Consider the following 11,289-nt stretch of genomic DNA (forward strand, 5'->3'; position numbering starts at 1 on the left):
CCGACGGACGGGCGGGCCGCTCGGGTGAGGACGCTAGCTTGGAAAGAAGGCCGTTCCCTTGTGCGAACGCCGACTCTCGCCGCGATCGAGCGCACTTCATTCAGCTTCTGTCTTTTTGCAAATTTTCCGATTGGAAATCCCACGTCAAAATGTTCTCACTTGAAAAAATATTTGAATATCTTCATATTCAAAAGTCAATATTTTGCCAATCGCTCCTTTGCTTTGGATGATTTTCGGTGTCCGGCGAGCGCGTTTGCGGAGCCGTTTTTCCGCTCGCCGTCGATTGGAAAGGGCGTCGAAAATGGTGGCGAGCCGAGCCGAGCCGAGCCGAGCCGAGCCGAGCCCCGGCGGCTTGTGAGCCGCGCCTCGATGTCAGCTAACCGCGGCGTGCTTACGCGGTCCGCCGACGGAGCTTGACGACGGCGCCCGATGGCGTGCCGGGCCGCGACATGTGGCCCTAATCCCTTTGCGGAGCGGCGCGTCCGGGCTCCCGGCCCGTCATTAAGCGGCTGACGCGGACGCGGGGCGGGGCGGCGCCGCAGCTTTCCTTAATCCGCCGGCCCGCCGCAGTCCTCCGTTTTCCGCCTCCCGTCAAATTACAAGGTGCGGCGCTCGGGGTCGGCCCGCTCCTTTGTGCCCCGGCAACCCGAGGCGGCTCGGCGGCTCGGCTTCCCGGCGGGCGGCGGGACGGCGTCCGAAAGGCGCTTTTGTCTTTTGTCAGAGGCGGCGCGAATTTTGCAATAAAAGGAAGACTTCAAACTGATAAATAAAAGATAACGGGCGTCAAACTCAAGGCCCGGGGGCCAAATCCGGCCCGCCACATCATTTTATGCCATCTGCCAAGTGCTAGTTCTGACTTTGAGCTTCCGACTAAAATATCAAATTTAGTTTGTTTTTTCAGCAATCACACTTTTTACCCGAAACGACACAAAACGTTGACGTCGAGCCAAAATGTAAGGAAATTGGGCAACGCGCCCGCGGGTGCGAGCTCTCGGGCGCCGTCCGCGCGCGCCGGAGGCGCTGCGCCGACCACTTGTTGAATTTGAAAGAAAATGGCATCAAACGTCAGCTGCCGATTCGGTGCCGCTCAACCGGCACAACACATGTTTTGATTTCAAAAAAAAAAAGTTAAGCATCTGGAAATCAAATGTCCTATCAATGTCATAATTATACAGTATGTAGTAATAATAATACATGTTAAATGATTCCAGTTTCGTTGCTAAAAGTGCTTTCTAAAAAGGCTCCCCAAGTCAAACGTTTGCGAAGCCCTGCACTAAAGAACGCGGAAAACTAGACTTTTCTTTTTTTCTGGTAAGAGAAGAAGAGAGCCAGCCTCCTTTGTTTCGGTAGGAAGAGAAACCCGATCGCACTTGTATTGTTTGCCTCTAAGCGCTTTGGTGCTGCTGCTTTGCACTTCTGCTGTATCCGAACCTCAACGCGTGCGCGCGCGCGCGCGCGAGCGAGCGAAGGCTGGAACTGCGCCCGCGTCTCGTACCCGTCGCGCGTCTTTGTCACCTCGTCGGCGTGAGACGACGGGCGCCGGACATCCATCGGCACTCGGCCTCGCCAGTATAACGTTGAATGCGCCGGAGGCGCTTGTTTTTCCCTTTTCCTCGCCACGCGCTTCAGGTTCGTTTTAGCGCAAATACCCCGAGTTGCGCTGCGATTTTATGATGGCGCGTACACGCCAAAAGGCCGCGATTAATAGACCGGTCAAACGGAATGTTCTCTAACCGGCGCGCGCGGCTCCATCCTAACGTCGGCGCGCGTGAACAAGGACGGGCTCGGACGTCGGCTCAGCCCGCTCGCTTCTTTTCTCGAAAATAATGCCGGGCCGCAACAGGCGCCGGCTGCTAACGGCGACCCGTTTGTCGCGGGTCTCGGCGGGAGACCTTTCCGTGGCGCGGCGCCGGAGTTTGGCCTTCGCCGTCAACGTCAGAGCGACGAGCGGTCGGGCGACGAGCGCCGACACTTTGGACGAAGGACGGGAAAAGTCGCGGGCTTGTCGGCGGGCGTCTGGTCAAACTTTTCCCGCGCGCGGCGGATGCCCCCGCGGTCACCCGAGCCCACTTTAATTACGCTGAATTACGCCTGAATGAGCGCCGGCGGCGTGTCGCTCCCCGCGTGCGTCTCGCGCGGAGGACGGAAAAGAAAAAAAATTCTCGTCCTTCAATCTGCCTTTTGCGTGGGGCGCGGAACGCTAAAGGCTTTGCGTGTTTGTCGCCGTTGGCTCGGTCGTTTAGGAGCTGACGTGACGCGCGGCGCCGATGTGCCCCCCCCCCCCCCCCAGCCCCTCCTCACCTCCGAGCCCCCCGAGGGGCGACGCCGACTGTGAAAGATGTCAAAGCGATTACGAAAAGCATTGGACTTGTAATCTCCCCCGACAACAAGAGTGTGAATGAGGATATCACCGGCGAGTGCGCCTTTGCAACAGCGTGGGGTCTTAGCGTGGGCCGGCCTCGTGTTTGTCAAACGGCAATCGGTTGATTAGCCATAGCGGCGCGCGGCAGTGCAATAGGAAAGAAAAAGCGCTCGACACAAAATTGTCATGGACGCCAAATAAAAGAAGCAGCCTTTTTCGCCCGGTCGCCGTTTCTACTTCACCTCGGGCGAAATTGACAAAAACGCAACGCTGACTTTAGCGCTCACTTAGATCGGCCGTTCTCAAAGTCGGCAGACTTCAACTTTTCATGACTCTTCCATAAAGCCGTCATTCCCAGCAGTTAAAGTCAATCGATGCCAGGGACGTATTTTCACCTTTTCTTTCTTCCTCGTTGTTGACAAAAAGGAGGTATGGACTGCATATGGTCATTTGAAGCCTTGGACATGACGCGATATGACTTAGTTGGCATTTGAATTCCTGTTATTCAAGCGCACATACGTGGAGAAAACTTGCATGGTTTTGAACCATATAAAATCGACTCTCCTAACATTGGGCTTGAAAATGGGAAAAAAAAAACTCCACTTGAAATACAGTAAGTAGCTTTCTGACGTGGCGTCCGCAGAAATCGGGCTCGGACCTGGCCGACGCCTACGTGGCCTTCGTGCGGCAGAACCAGGACATCCTCCGCGAGCGCATCGACGACGAACTCTACATCGACAAAGTCTTTGACGTGAGTAGCCCCTTCTTCTTCTCCTTAAACGGGCCCAAAGCGTCGGACGAGAAAAATACGTACGGCCGTAACGGCGGTTTATTTTCCATCGGTCGCCCCATCTCGGTTGAGTATAGATGGATGCTATAGCTAGCTTGCTAGACAGCTTCCTACGTGGCTGGCTAGCGTTCTAGATCTAGCTATCCATCTACGGAAAGATAGCTAGCTAGATAGCTAGCTTTCGAGATCGATAGCCTTTATTATCGCTGCACCTGCACGAGTGCAAGGTATGAAATTTTGACTCGAGGAGCTCCGAGCGTCCAAGAAACACTCAACGCAATCGAGTGACGGGGAGACGGACAGCGGGTTCCGCGAGGGGGTGACGGAGACAGAAAAAAAACCCAGTCTTCGGCCATGCCCCCGCGCCCGGCGCGTGGCTTAAGTCTGGAAAAAAGACAGGGCGACGTATCTCGCGCAACATGGAGATGGCTGGTTTGGGTGGGTGGGGCAAGCGGGGCCGGCGCCGCTTCCTCCGAGGGCAGTCACGTCTCGCGCTACGCAAATTCCTCATCCTGTGGAAATTTAACGCGGAGCCTCCCGGCTCGGCCGACTACTGTTTGACGTCCGTGCGACTTCCTCCTTGGTCTTGCTTAGCTCCCTCTTGACTTCTTCCGCTTGACCTTTTTGTCCACGGCGCACCTCCCCGCAAGTAGCGCGGCGCCGAGCCGGCCCGCTTGTTTTTACCGCACAAATATGCCCCCGCGCTGTTCGTTTGTCTTCCCGCACCGCCGCGCCTCCAAAATATTTTTGCCGGGAGCGGTCAAACACGGCCGGCCGTTCGATAGGGCGGACCTGACGCCCCGGAGCGGGGCGCGCATTAGGGAAGCGGGGCCGGCCGCCGCTATTTGAGGGGCGGACCTAATGGGCCCCGCTCGCGCGGGCTCACGCTCGCGGGCCTCCCGACCCGTCGGCGAGCGGGCGGCCATTTTGCGCGAGCGTGATGAAGGTAACGGGGCGACTCGTCATCGTCGAGAGCCAGCGAGCGAGCGAGCGTGCGGAAGTTCCAACGGGATTCATTTGAGGGAGGGGGCGGAGCCCGGCCGCCCCGCGGCCGACCTGCCGAGCTCCTCTTCCTTCGCTCGCGCTTACGCTTCGCCGCCTCTTTCTTTGCGCCCGGACGTGCGCATTTCCTCTACTTTTCTCGGACTGCCGCTCCAAGCGCGTCGTGCTTTGGCTTCGTCTTTTCCTACGTTTACCTTGCGCTTCAATGAACGCGCCTCACCAGTCGCTGAAAGCGAGAACAAGGACCCGCGCCGCTTGTTCTTTTCACATCAAATTTCCCCCCAAAACAAGGACGTTATTTTGACGTGCCAAAAAATGGCAAAAGGATTCAAGGCAATCCCACCGAAACTTGTCATCTTCACTGAAAGTCACAGCACTTTTCCTGCAAAAAAAGAAATTCAAGGCAATATGAAAGCGATGGCCAAGACCAACGCGACACGCCACTCGTTCTTCTGACATCTCCCCAGAACAAGGACGGATCGTTTTCCGGACGGACCGTTTTCCCCAAAATGGCAATCGTACTGTTCTTCCAATTTGAAATTTGGAATCTTACTGAAAGCGATACCGGGACAGACACTTTTGACATCAAACCACCGCAGACCCTATACGCCCTCTTTTGGAAACTGAAGTAGTCGCCGAAAGCCACGGCGAGGACCGGCGCCAAATGGGCATCAGATCCTCCCTAAAAGCAAGGGCGGCCCCCTGTCCGAGCATCCGCGTTGCGGATGCTTTGGAAAGTACGCGTATACCGTACGTGGAGCGTCGCATAGAAATACTACGGCGGGTGCGTACGACCTTCCGCCGCGCCTACTTGAGTACGACGCTAAAACGGCCACGCTCGGTCCAACGCGGAGCCCCGAGCGGTCCAACGGCCCGTTCGTACTCGCTCTTGTTCGGCCGCTTAGCCAAGCACTTTTGCTTGAACTTGTTCACGCTACTTGGACCGAAGTTGACTGACAATCATCTGAAGGGATGTCGATTGGCCGGCGGGCGGGGCGTCCCGTCTTGACCGGAGCCCCGCGCGCGCGTCGCGTCGCGTCGCGTCTCATCCGTCTCGTCCGGCGCCTCCCCCTCCCCCTCCCCCTCCCCCTCCCGCTCCCGCTCGGCTGCCTATTGAAGATGATGAGCGAGATGAAGATGACAGCACGAGCCGAGGCGCGCTCGCCGACGCGCCTCGTTAACGGCTCTTAAGTGGAGAATGGAGGAGCTCCTTAATTGAGCAGATTAGAGGAGGAGAGTGAAAGCAGATGGTGGCGAGGCGGGAGGCGGGAGTGGGCGGCCGCTCATTACAAGGCCGAGCGGCCGGGATGGGGAGGGGCCCCGTCTTGCTGTCGGAAATAAAACGGGGGGGGGGGGGGGGTGTCAACGTAATGATACAATTTCAACACGTTGACAACAACAGCAATTTTACTAGCGAATGGAAGGCTGAGAAATAGAAGCGGCGTCTTCCTGGAGGAAATGATTCGTTTGCTTGTCCTCGCCTCATTTGACTCTTTGAAATTTGAAGATGGGCGAGAGGTTTCAAGCTCCCTCCCGTTTTTGGCGCGGCTATCGTGTCTTCAAATTGAGTCGCGATACGGCGGCGCTTCTCGATGATTTTTCCCCTCGGAAATAGAAAGCGCCGACTATAAATAAGCTTATTATGTACAAAACAATATATATTGTAAGTAAAACTGTAGCCTTTTTCACATTAACGAAAGAAAGACGCGCTACAAATATGGACTCGAGCTACTTTATTCGCAGCGTTTCGACAGCTTAGTCTGAAGTAAATGACCGATTGCATCAAAGCGCCTGAAATACAAAAAGCCAATCCTTATTTGAGTGCAATTCCTTTTTTTGAGGATACGCGGTAGCGATGGATTGCTCCTCGGTTCTCGTGCTATTGGTTCCGTGTGAAGGCTTCTTGGAGCGCTTGCTTTTGGAAGGCGGCGTATTTCCGTTTCCCGTCTTTACGCCCGCTCCGATGCCGCTCCGGGTCTTCCGGCCGGGATCAATCGGCGAGGGCTCGAAGCAGAGCGCAGCGTCCGCCCGCTCGGGTTTCGGGTCCCAGTCGGTGGCTTTTTGTTTCCCGTCGCCCGGCCCGCGGTCTCGGCCGTCCGGTCTTTGGTCCCGTTTGCGTTCCGCGCTCATGACCGCGAAAGGTTTGTCTTTTTTTTTTTCTTTTGCGGGGAAGGGCACCCGCGAAGTTGTGCATCAAGGATCGCAAGGCGCTCCATTGATCCCGGCAAAGTCGAGAAACAAAAGGCGCGTTCGTCTCATGGTCGTCGGCGGCGGCGTCGCCATGACGATGAAAAGCGAAGGGTGGTTTTGTTAGTTCCGCGGGTGCAAAGTTAAGTTTGAAGACTTTTGAGTCGACGTCGGTAACGCCGCGCCTTTTTTCTCTTTGACTGACGTTAATGGCTTGATGAGTCGGCGCAAATAATTAAACGTGGAGGTGAAGTCGAGGGCGCGCCCCTCACAATAGACGGAATCAAGTATTGGACGCCCCCCGAACGTTTGGGCTTTTGTACCAGGCGTTAAATAACCTCCGGGCTGTTTTTCTTCCGGCGCCGCCGCCGTGGAAATTAATTAGAAGCGCGGGCGGCTGCAGCCTCTTCAAGCGCGTCGGAATATTTGGGGTCAGCGCCATGTCACGGCAATCTCCCGCGCGCTGAATGGAAAGCGGCGCCGCACCCGCCGCCGGCTCAATGCGCTGCAAGTGCAACGCGCTCTTCAGCCGTTTGATTTGCGGGCGCCAGCCAGCCGGAAGAAAAGCCGGCGTGGACCCGCCGGATGGTTTGGACGCCTGGCAATCGTTTTCGCCGAAGGTCGAAGCCTTCCGGAGTGACGGAGGTGATAACCACGCGGAGGGGAAGAAAAGACGGCGGAAAAGACGTCTTTTCTTTCCGGTGTGGAGCCTCCGCCGAGGTCTGAACTTTGCGCAAACGGACCGAAAGGCGAAGGCTTCGGCCCGAGTTGAAAGAGGCTCCGGTTGGGTCCGGGATAACCTCGGAGCGGTTCTCTTTTGACCGCGGTGGTCTGGGTCCGTCGGTCGGGGATCCCTTCTTTTGACCGCGGTGGTCTGGGTCCGTCGGTCGGGGATCCCTTCTTTTGCCCCGGAATCACGGCCGCGCCCGAGAGAAAAAGGGCGTCCTTGACCCGGGATGTTCTCCGTACTCTCGGAAAGGTTCTTCGCCCGCTTCCGAAGCGTCTCGGCTCTAAATTCAGAAGGGTCGCGCTTCGGGTCCGTTGTCTACTTGACCCGGGCTGACGACTTTTGCATAGTGGAGCTTCCTCCCTTGCCCGAGCGCAATGGCTGAGCTTTTAAGAATTTGGAATGTCCTCCGCGTCTTGGCCCTTTCTTCGGCCCGGAGTCACTTCGGTCCTTCAATTGTTTTGCCTTACTGTACCGACCTCATCCTAGCGATATCCCAGCTCTCACGAAGATTGCCGACGTTACTTTGAATTCCGCGGCTCGCCGCGGTCTGCCGTGGCCTCCCGAGCTTACGGGACCGGAGTCCTTGGCCCGTCGGTCAAGGTTCCCCTTCGGCTCGGGGTCTGGCTTCGGTCCGGAATGGCTTCCCTTTCCCCTCGGCCCAGAGAGGTTGGCCCTCACCGATGGCTAAACCCTCCATCTCGCCAGTACCCCGGACTAGTTTGATTCTTCACCCGGAGCGATCTCCATCCGTTGCTCCAGCTTCTTTCCTTCTTTGGTCTGGAATAACCCCCGTGCCTCCCGGGCCTTGCGCGGTTATCCCTCAGTGACAGGTCCCCCACCACACGTCTTCATCCCTCGGTGAAGAATTCTTCCTCGACGCTCTCCGAGCCTGCGTTGAAGCTTTCCGCTTTGGCCACCGGGGAGATCTTGCCTTGAGAAAAGCTGGTTGAAAGGTTCTCGGCCTAGATGCCTCCGGGTCCTTCCGGGTTTTTTTCCAGACTTGCGTCCCTTTCTCTACTTGGTCAACCTCCCAGCCAATCGAGGTTTGTTCCTTGTCTCCAGATCGATTCAACCGTTGAAAAGGTCAGGCCTCGGTGTAGAGCGAATGACTTTGGCCACCTGCTGCCGGAGGTTCCGGCTCCACGCGGAACATCTCTCGCTACGGGAGCAAACGCTTCCCCCGATCGTTTCTTACGGCCGTTCCTTTCGGAGTCGCGGACCTTCGATGAGACGTCTGGAACGGCCTGACGCGTCGCTGCCACGTCGTCCGCCGAGGTTTGCCGGCCCGTTCGCTCGGCTCGACGTTCCGGAATCCAACTGCGCTGAGCACGTCTTAGTGTTGATCCCCTTCAGTTCCGACTAGATTCTTCCCGAGTCCCAAAAAAATCAATAAGATAAACGCTCCCGTGTCGGCGCCCATCGTGTTGGCGCGGCTTCTTTGTGTACAGCGATGGTACGGCGCGTCCATGAAGGCCGTCTGCGTGTGGTTAGCCGACCGACTGGACCTCCAGCTGCACCCGTACCAGCTCAAGACGCTCATCAAGATCGTCAAGGTCAGCGAGTCGCCGGCACGCTCCGGATTTGATCGGAGCGCGCGTCCGTCGCTGACCCCCCCCTCCCCCGGCCCGCTTTCCGCAGAAGAGCTACCGAGACTTCCGTCTTCAGGGCGTCCTGGACGGGACGCTCAACGACAAAAGCTACGAGACCGTCTACAAGCGCCTGAGCGCGGAGGAGGCCACGCTGGCCGTCGAGGCGGGAGACGGCCTGGACGGGGTCAGCATGCGGGACAGCGACCGGGACGACGACTGAACCCTCCGCTCCCGAGTCGGCGGACGGGTCGCCGGCCAGCTAAGCTAAGCTAACGTAGCGTCCGTCTTGTTTTACGGTAGCAAGCGCTTAGTATGTGCGCGGCTCTCATAGAAGAGAAGAGGCGGACGCGACTTAAAAGTCCGTCGAAAAAGTGGTAAACATTTATCTGGGTCTAATACCCCCAAAAATGGAGTCTACGCGGCGCTGTGTAGGCTTTTCCACCAGAAGAAAAATTGCAAGTGTTTTCCTTGAAAGACGCCGCGTGCCCATTACGACGAAGTCCTTCAGATGTGATGTGAAAAGGCGAAAGGGCGAGCCCCGCTCCGACAGCCATCTTTCAAGGCTCAAAGTAGATTTGATCGGATGTCCGCGTAGACGTTGGCGCCGCCATACGAAAGATGGCGCTCCATTCTTTGCCTAGAAAACAAAAGTAAGATTCTACCCGGTTGTGTTTTTTTTTTGTTTCGTGATCACCGCTTGAAAAGGAGGCGGATCCAAAAGGTGAAAAATCCTGCCACATATACACTTTGACACAAATCTAAAGATGTCAAAAACAGTGAAAAAGTGCTCTGGATGGCAAAAGAACAGGCTGCGCATTGCAAGGGCGTTTTAAGAGGAGCGCAAGTGTCATCCGGCCTTTCATTCGAGGGAAAAAAAAACCGTACTTGCCAAGAATTCTTGTCACCGGCACACAAGCTAAGCATTTTCCCGGACGAAAATTCTGGTCCGCAACAGCGATTGTTTCGATATATTTTCAGTTCCCGAAGGCTGCTGGTAGCCAGTTGCCATGCCGTGGCTAAACAAAGCCGTCTCGCGGATGAATCCAAATCAAAAAGACGGAAAGACGAAGGCCTCCCTCTGCCCTAGCCTAGCGCGACTTGAAGAGCGGAAAGGTCCCTGCCTCGTCCGAATCTTTTGTCCTTTGCGGACGCCTGCGGCTACCCCAAACAGGCGAACGACGGAACCTTTGACTGCAGGGAGTCATTTGCGCCAGGAGACACAAATACTCCCAATCTCTTTGCGTTCATTCCATGTCGTTTTTAGATTCAATCGCGAAAGTATTTGCGGCTCGACCTGTTTCAGTCATTCGGTGCCGCGGACGTATTTTCATCATTTGGACGGATGAGGGAGCGCCACCTCGTCGCCGACGGGCGGATTTATTTATAATCCGTTTTTTGTTGTTATTGAAGTTCTGCCGGAGTCTTTGTGCTATCTTTCTGCATTATGTTGATGTTCTGCTCACGAGGGTGTCATACCTTGTCCAATAAAAATCTTTTGAACTCGGCCTCGGTTTTGTCACGTGATGTCAAACAACCAAAGAATCGCAGGGATCTGACGTCATCCCGCCCTTTATTTAAAGTGCATTTTTTTTCTGTGTAAGTCTGAGGATGTAGTAAATAGGTTTTGGATGGGGTTTAGGTCTGGGGTTTGACCCCTGGAAGCACGACAACAAAACATTTTCTTCACCATGGGCCCCTGAATTATGCAGGCTGCTGAAAAACAATGACGATGGCATGGTCAAAAGAAACTCGCTAAACAAGTCAAAAATGGCCATCCGAAAACCGACGTCAAGACAAACATTTCAAGGGCGTGAAAGTCGTCACTATGGAACCTTCCAAACTGGAAGATTTACAAACAGAGGCGACGCCGGCCTCCTTTCGATCTGATTTTTTTCTTTCACGTGTTGATGAAATCATCATCGGCCTCTATCTTTACTGTACATAAATAATTTGTGTGTGTGTGTGTGTGTGTATATATATATATATATATATATATATATATATATATATATATATATATATATATATATATATATATATATATATATATATATATATATATATGTATATATATATACAATGTCACAAAAATATTTACATACACACACACATATATATATATATTATATATATATACATGGATTTATATATAATGTGTCACAAAAATATTTACATACACACAGACACACACACACATATATATGTCACATAAATATTTACATACACACACACACACACACATATATATATATATATATGTCACAAAAATATTTACATACACACACACACACACACACATATATATATATATATATATATATATATATATATATATATATTTTTTTTTTTTTTTTTTTTTTTGTCATTCTTGTTTTTTCTCGAGGTGTGTTTGTCCTCTTAAGAATGCGCGTGATGGAACGGGAGGCTTTTTTTCTTCAAGTCTTTTGAAATCACTGCGTCGGACATTTGCCGTAAACGTTCCGCTCCCCAGAAGTCCAAACGAAGCGCGCGAGGGTTGAATATTTTGGTCAATTTCCCGCAGGTGTCATCTCCGTCAAACGACCTCCGGAATTCGACCGGTTCCAAGGCTGGGCGGCTTTCGCGCGGACGGACGCGAGCGCCGCAGCCG

General features: G+C 54.1%; 1 protein-coding gene across 5 annotated transcripts in view; it reads left to right on the top strand.

Moving 5' to 3' along the window:
• The window catches only part of cadps2 (Ca++-dependent secretion activator 2), a 52,853-nt gene extending 42,688 nt beyond the window's left edge, over nt 1–10,165 (top strand). For all 5 annotated transcript variants that reach the window (XM_088416506.1, XM_088416505.1, XM_088416508.1 and 2 more), the window contains 3 exons: nt 3,006–3,113; nt 8,520–8,624; nt 8,710–10,165. In XM_088416506.1, coding sequence (XP_088272632.1) covers nt 3,006–3,113; nt 8,520–8,624; nt 8,710–8,880 — 384 coding nt within the window. In that variant the 3' untranslated portion in view covers nt 8,881–10,165. The remainder of the gene's footprint in view (nt 1–3,005; nt 3,114–8,519; nt 8,625–8,709) is intronic.
• Nucleotides 10,166–11,289: the final 1,124 nt, after the last annotated feature.

The sequence above is a fragment of the Hippichthys cyanospilos genome, chromosome 6 (genome assembly GCF_059441005.1).
Source record: "Hippichthys cyanospilos isolate Australia breed blue-spotted pipefish chromosome 6, RoL_Hcya_1.0, whole genome shotgun sequence".
NCBI lineage: Eukaryota > Metazoa > Chordata > Actinopteri > Syngnathiformes > Syngnathidae > Hippichthys > Hippichthys cyanospilos.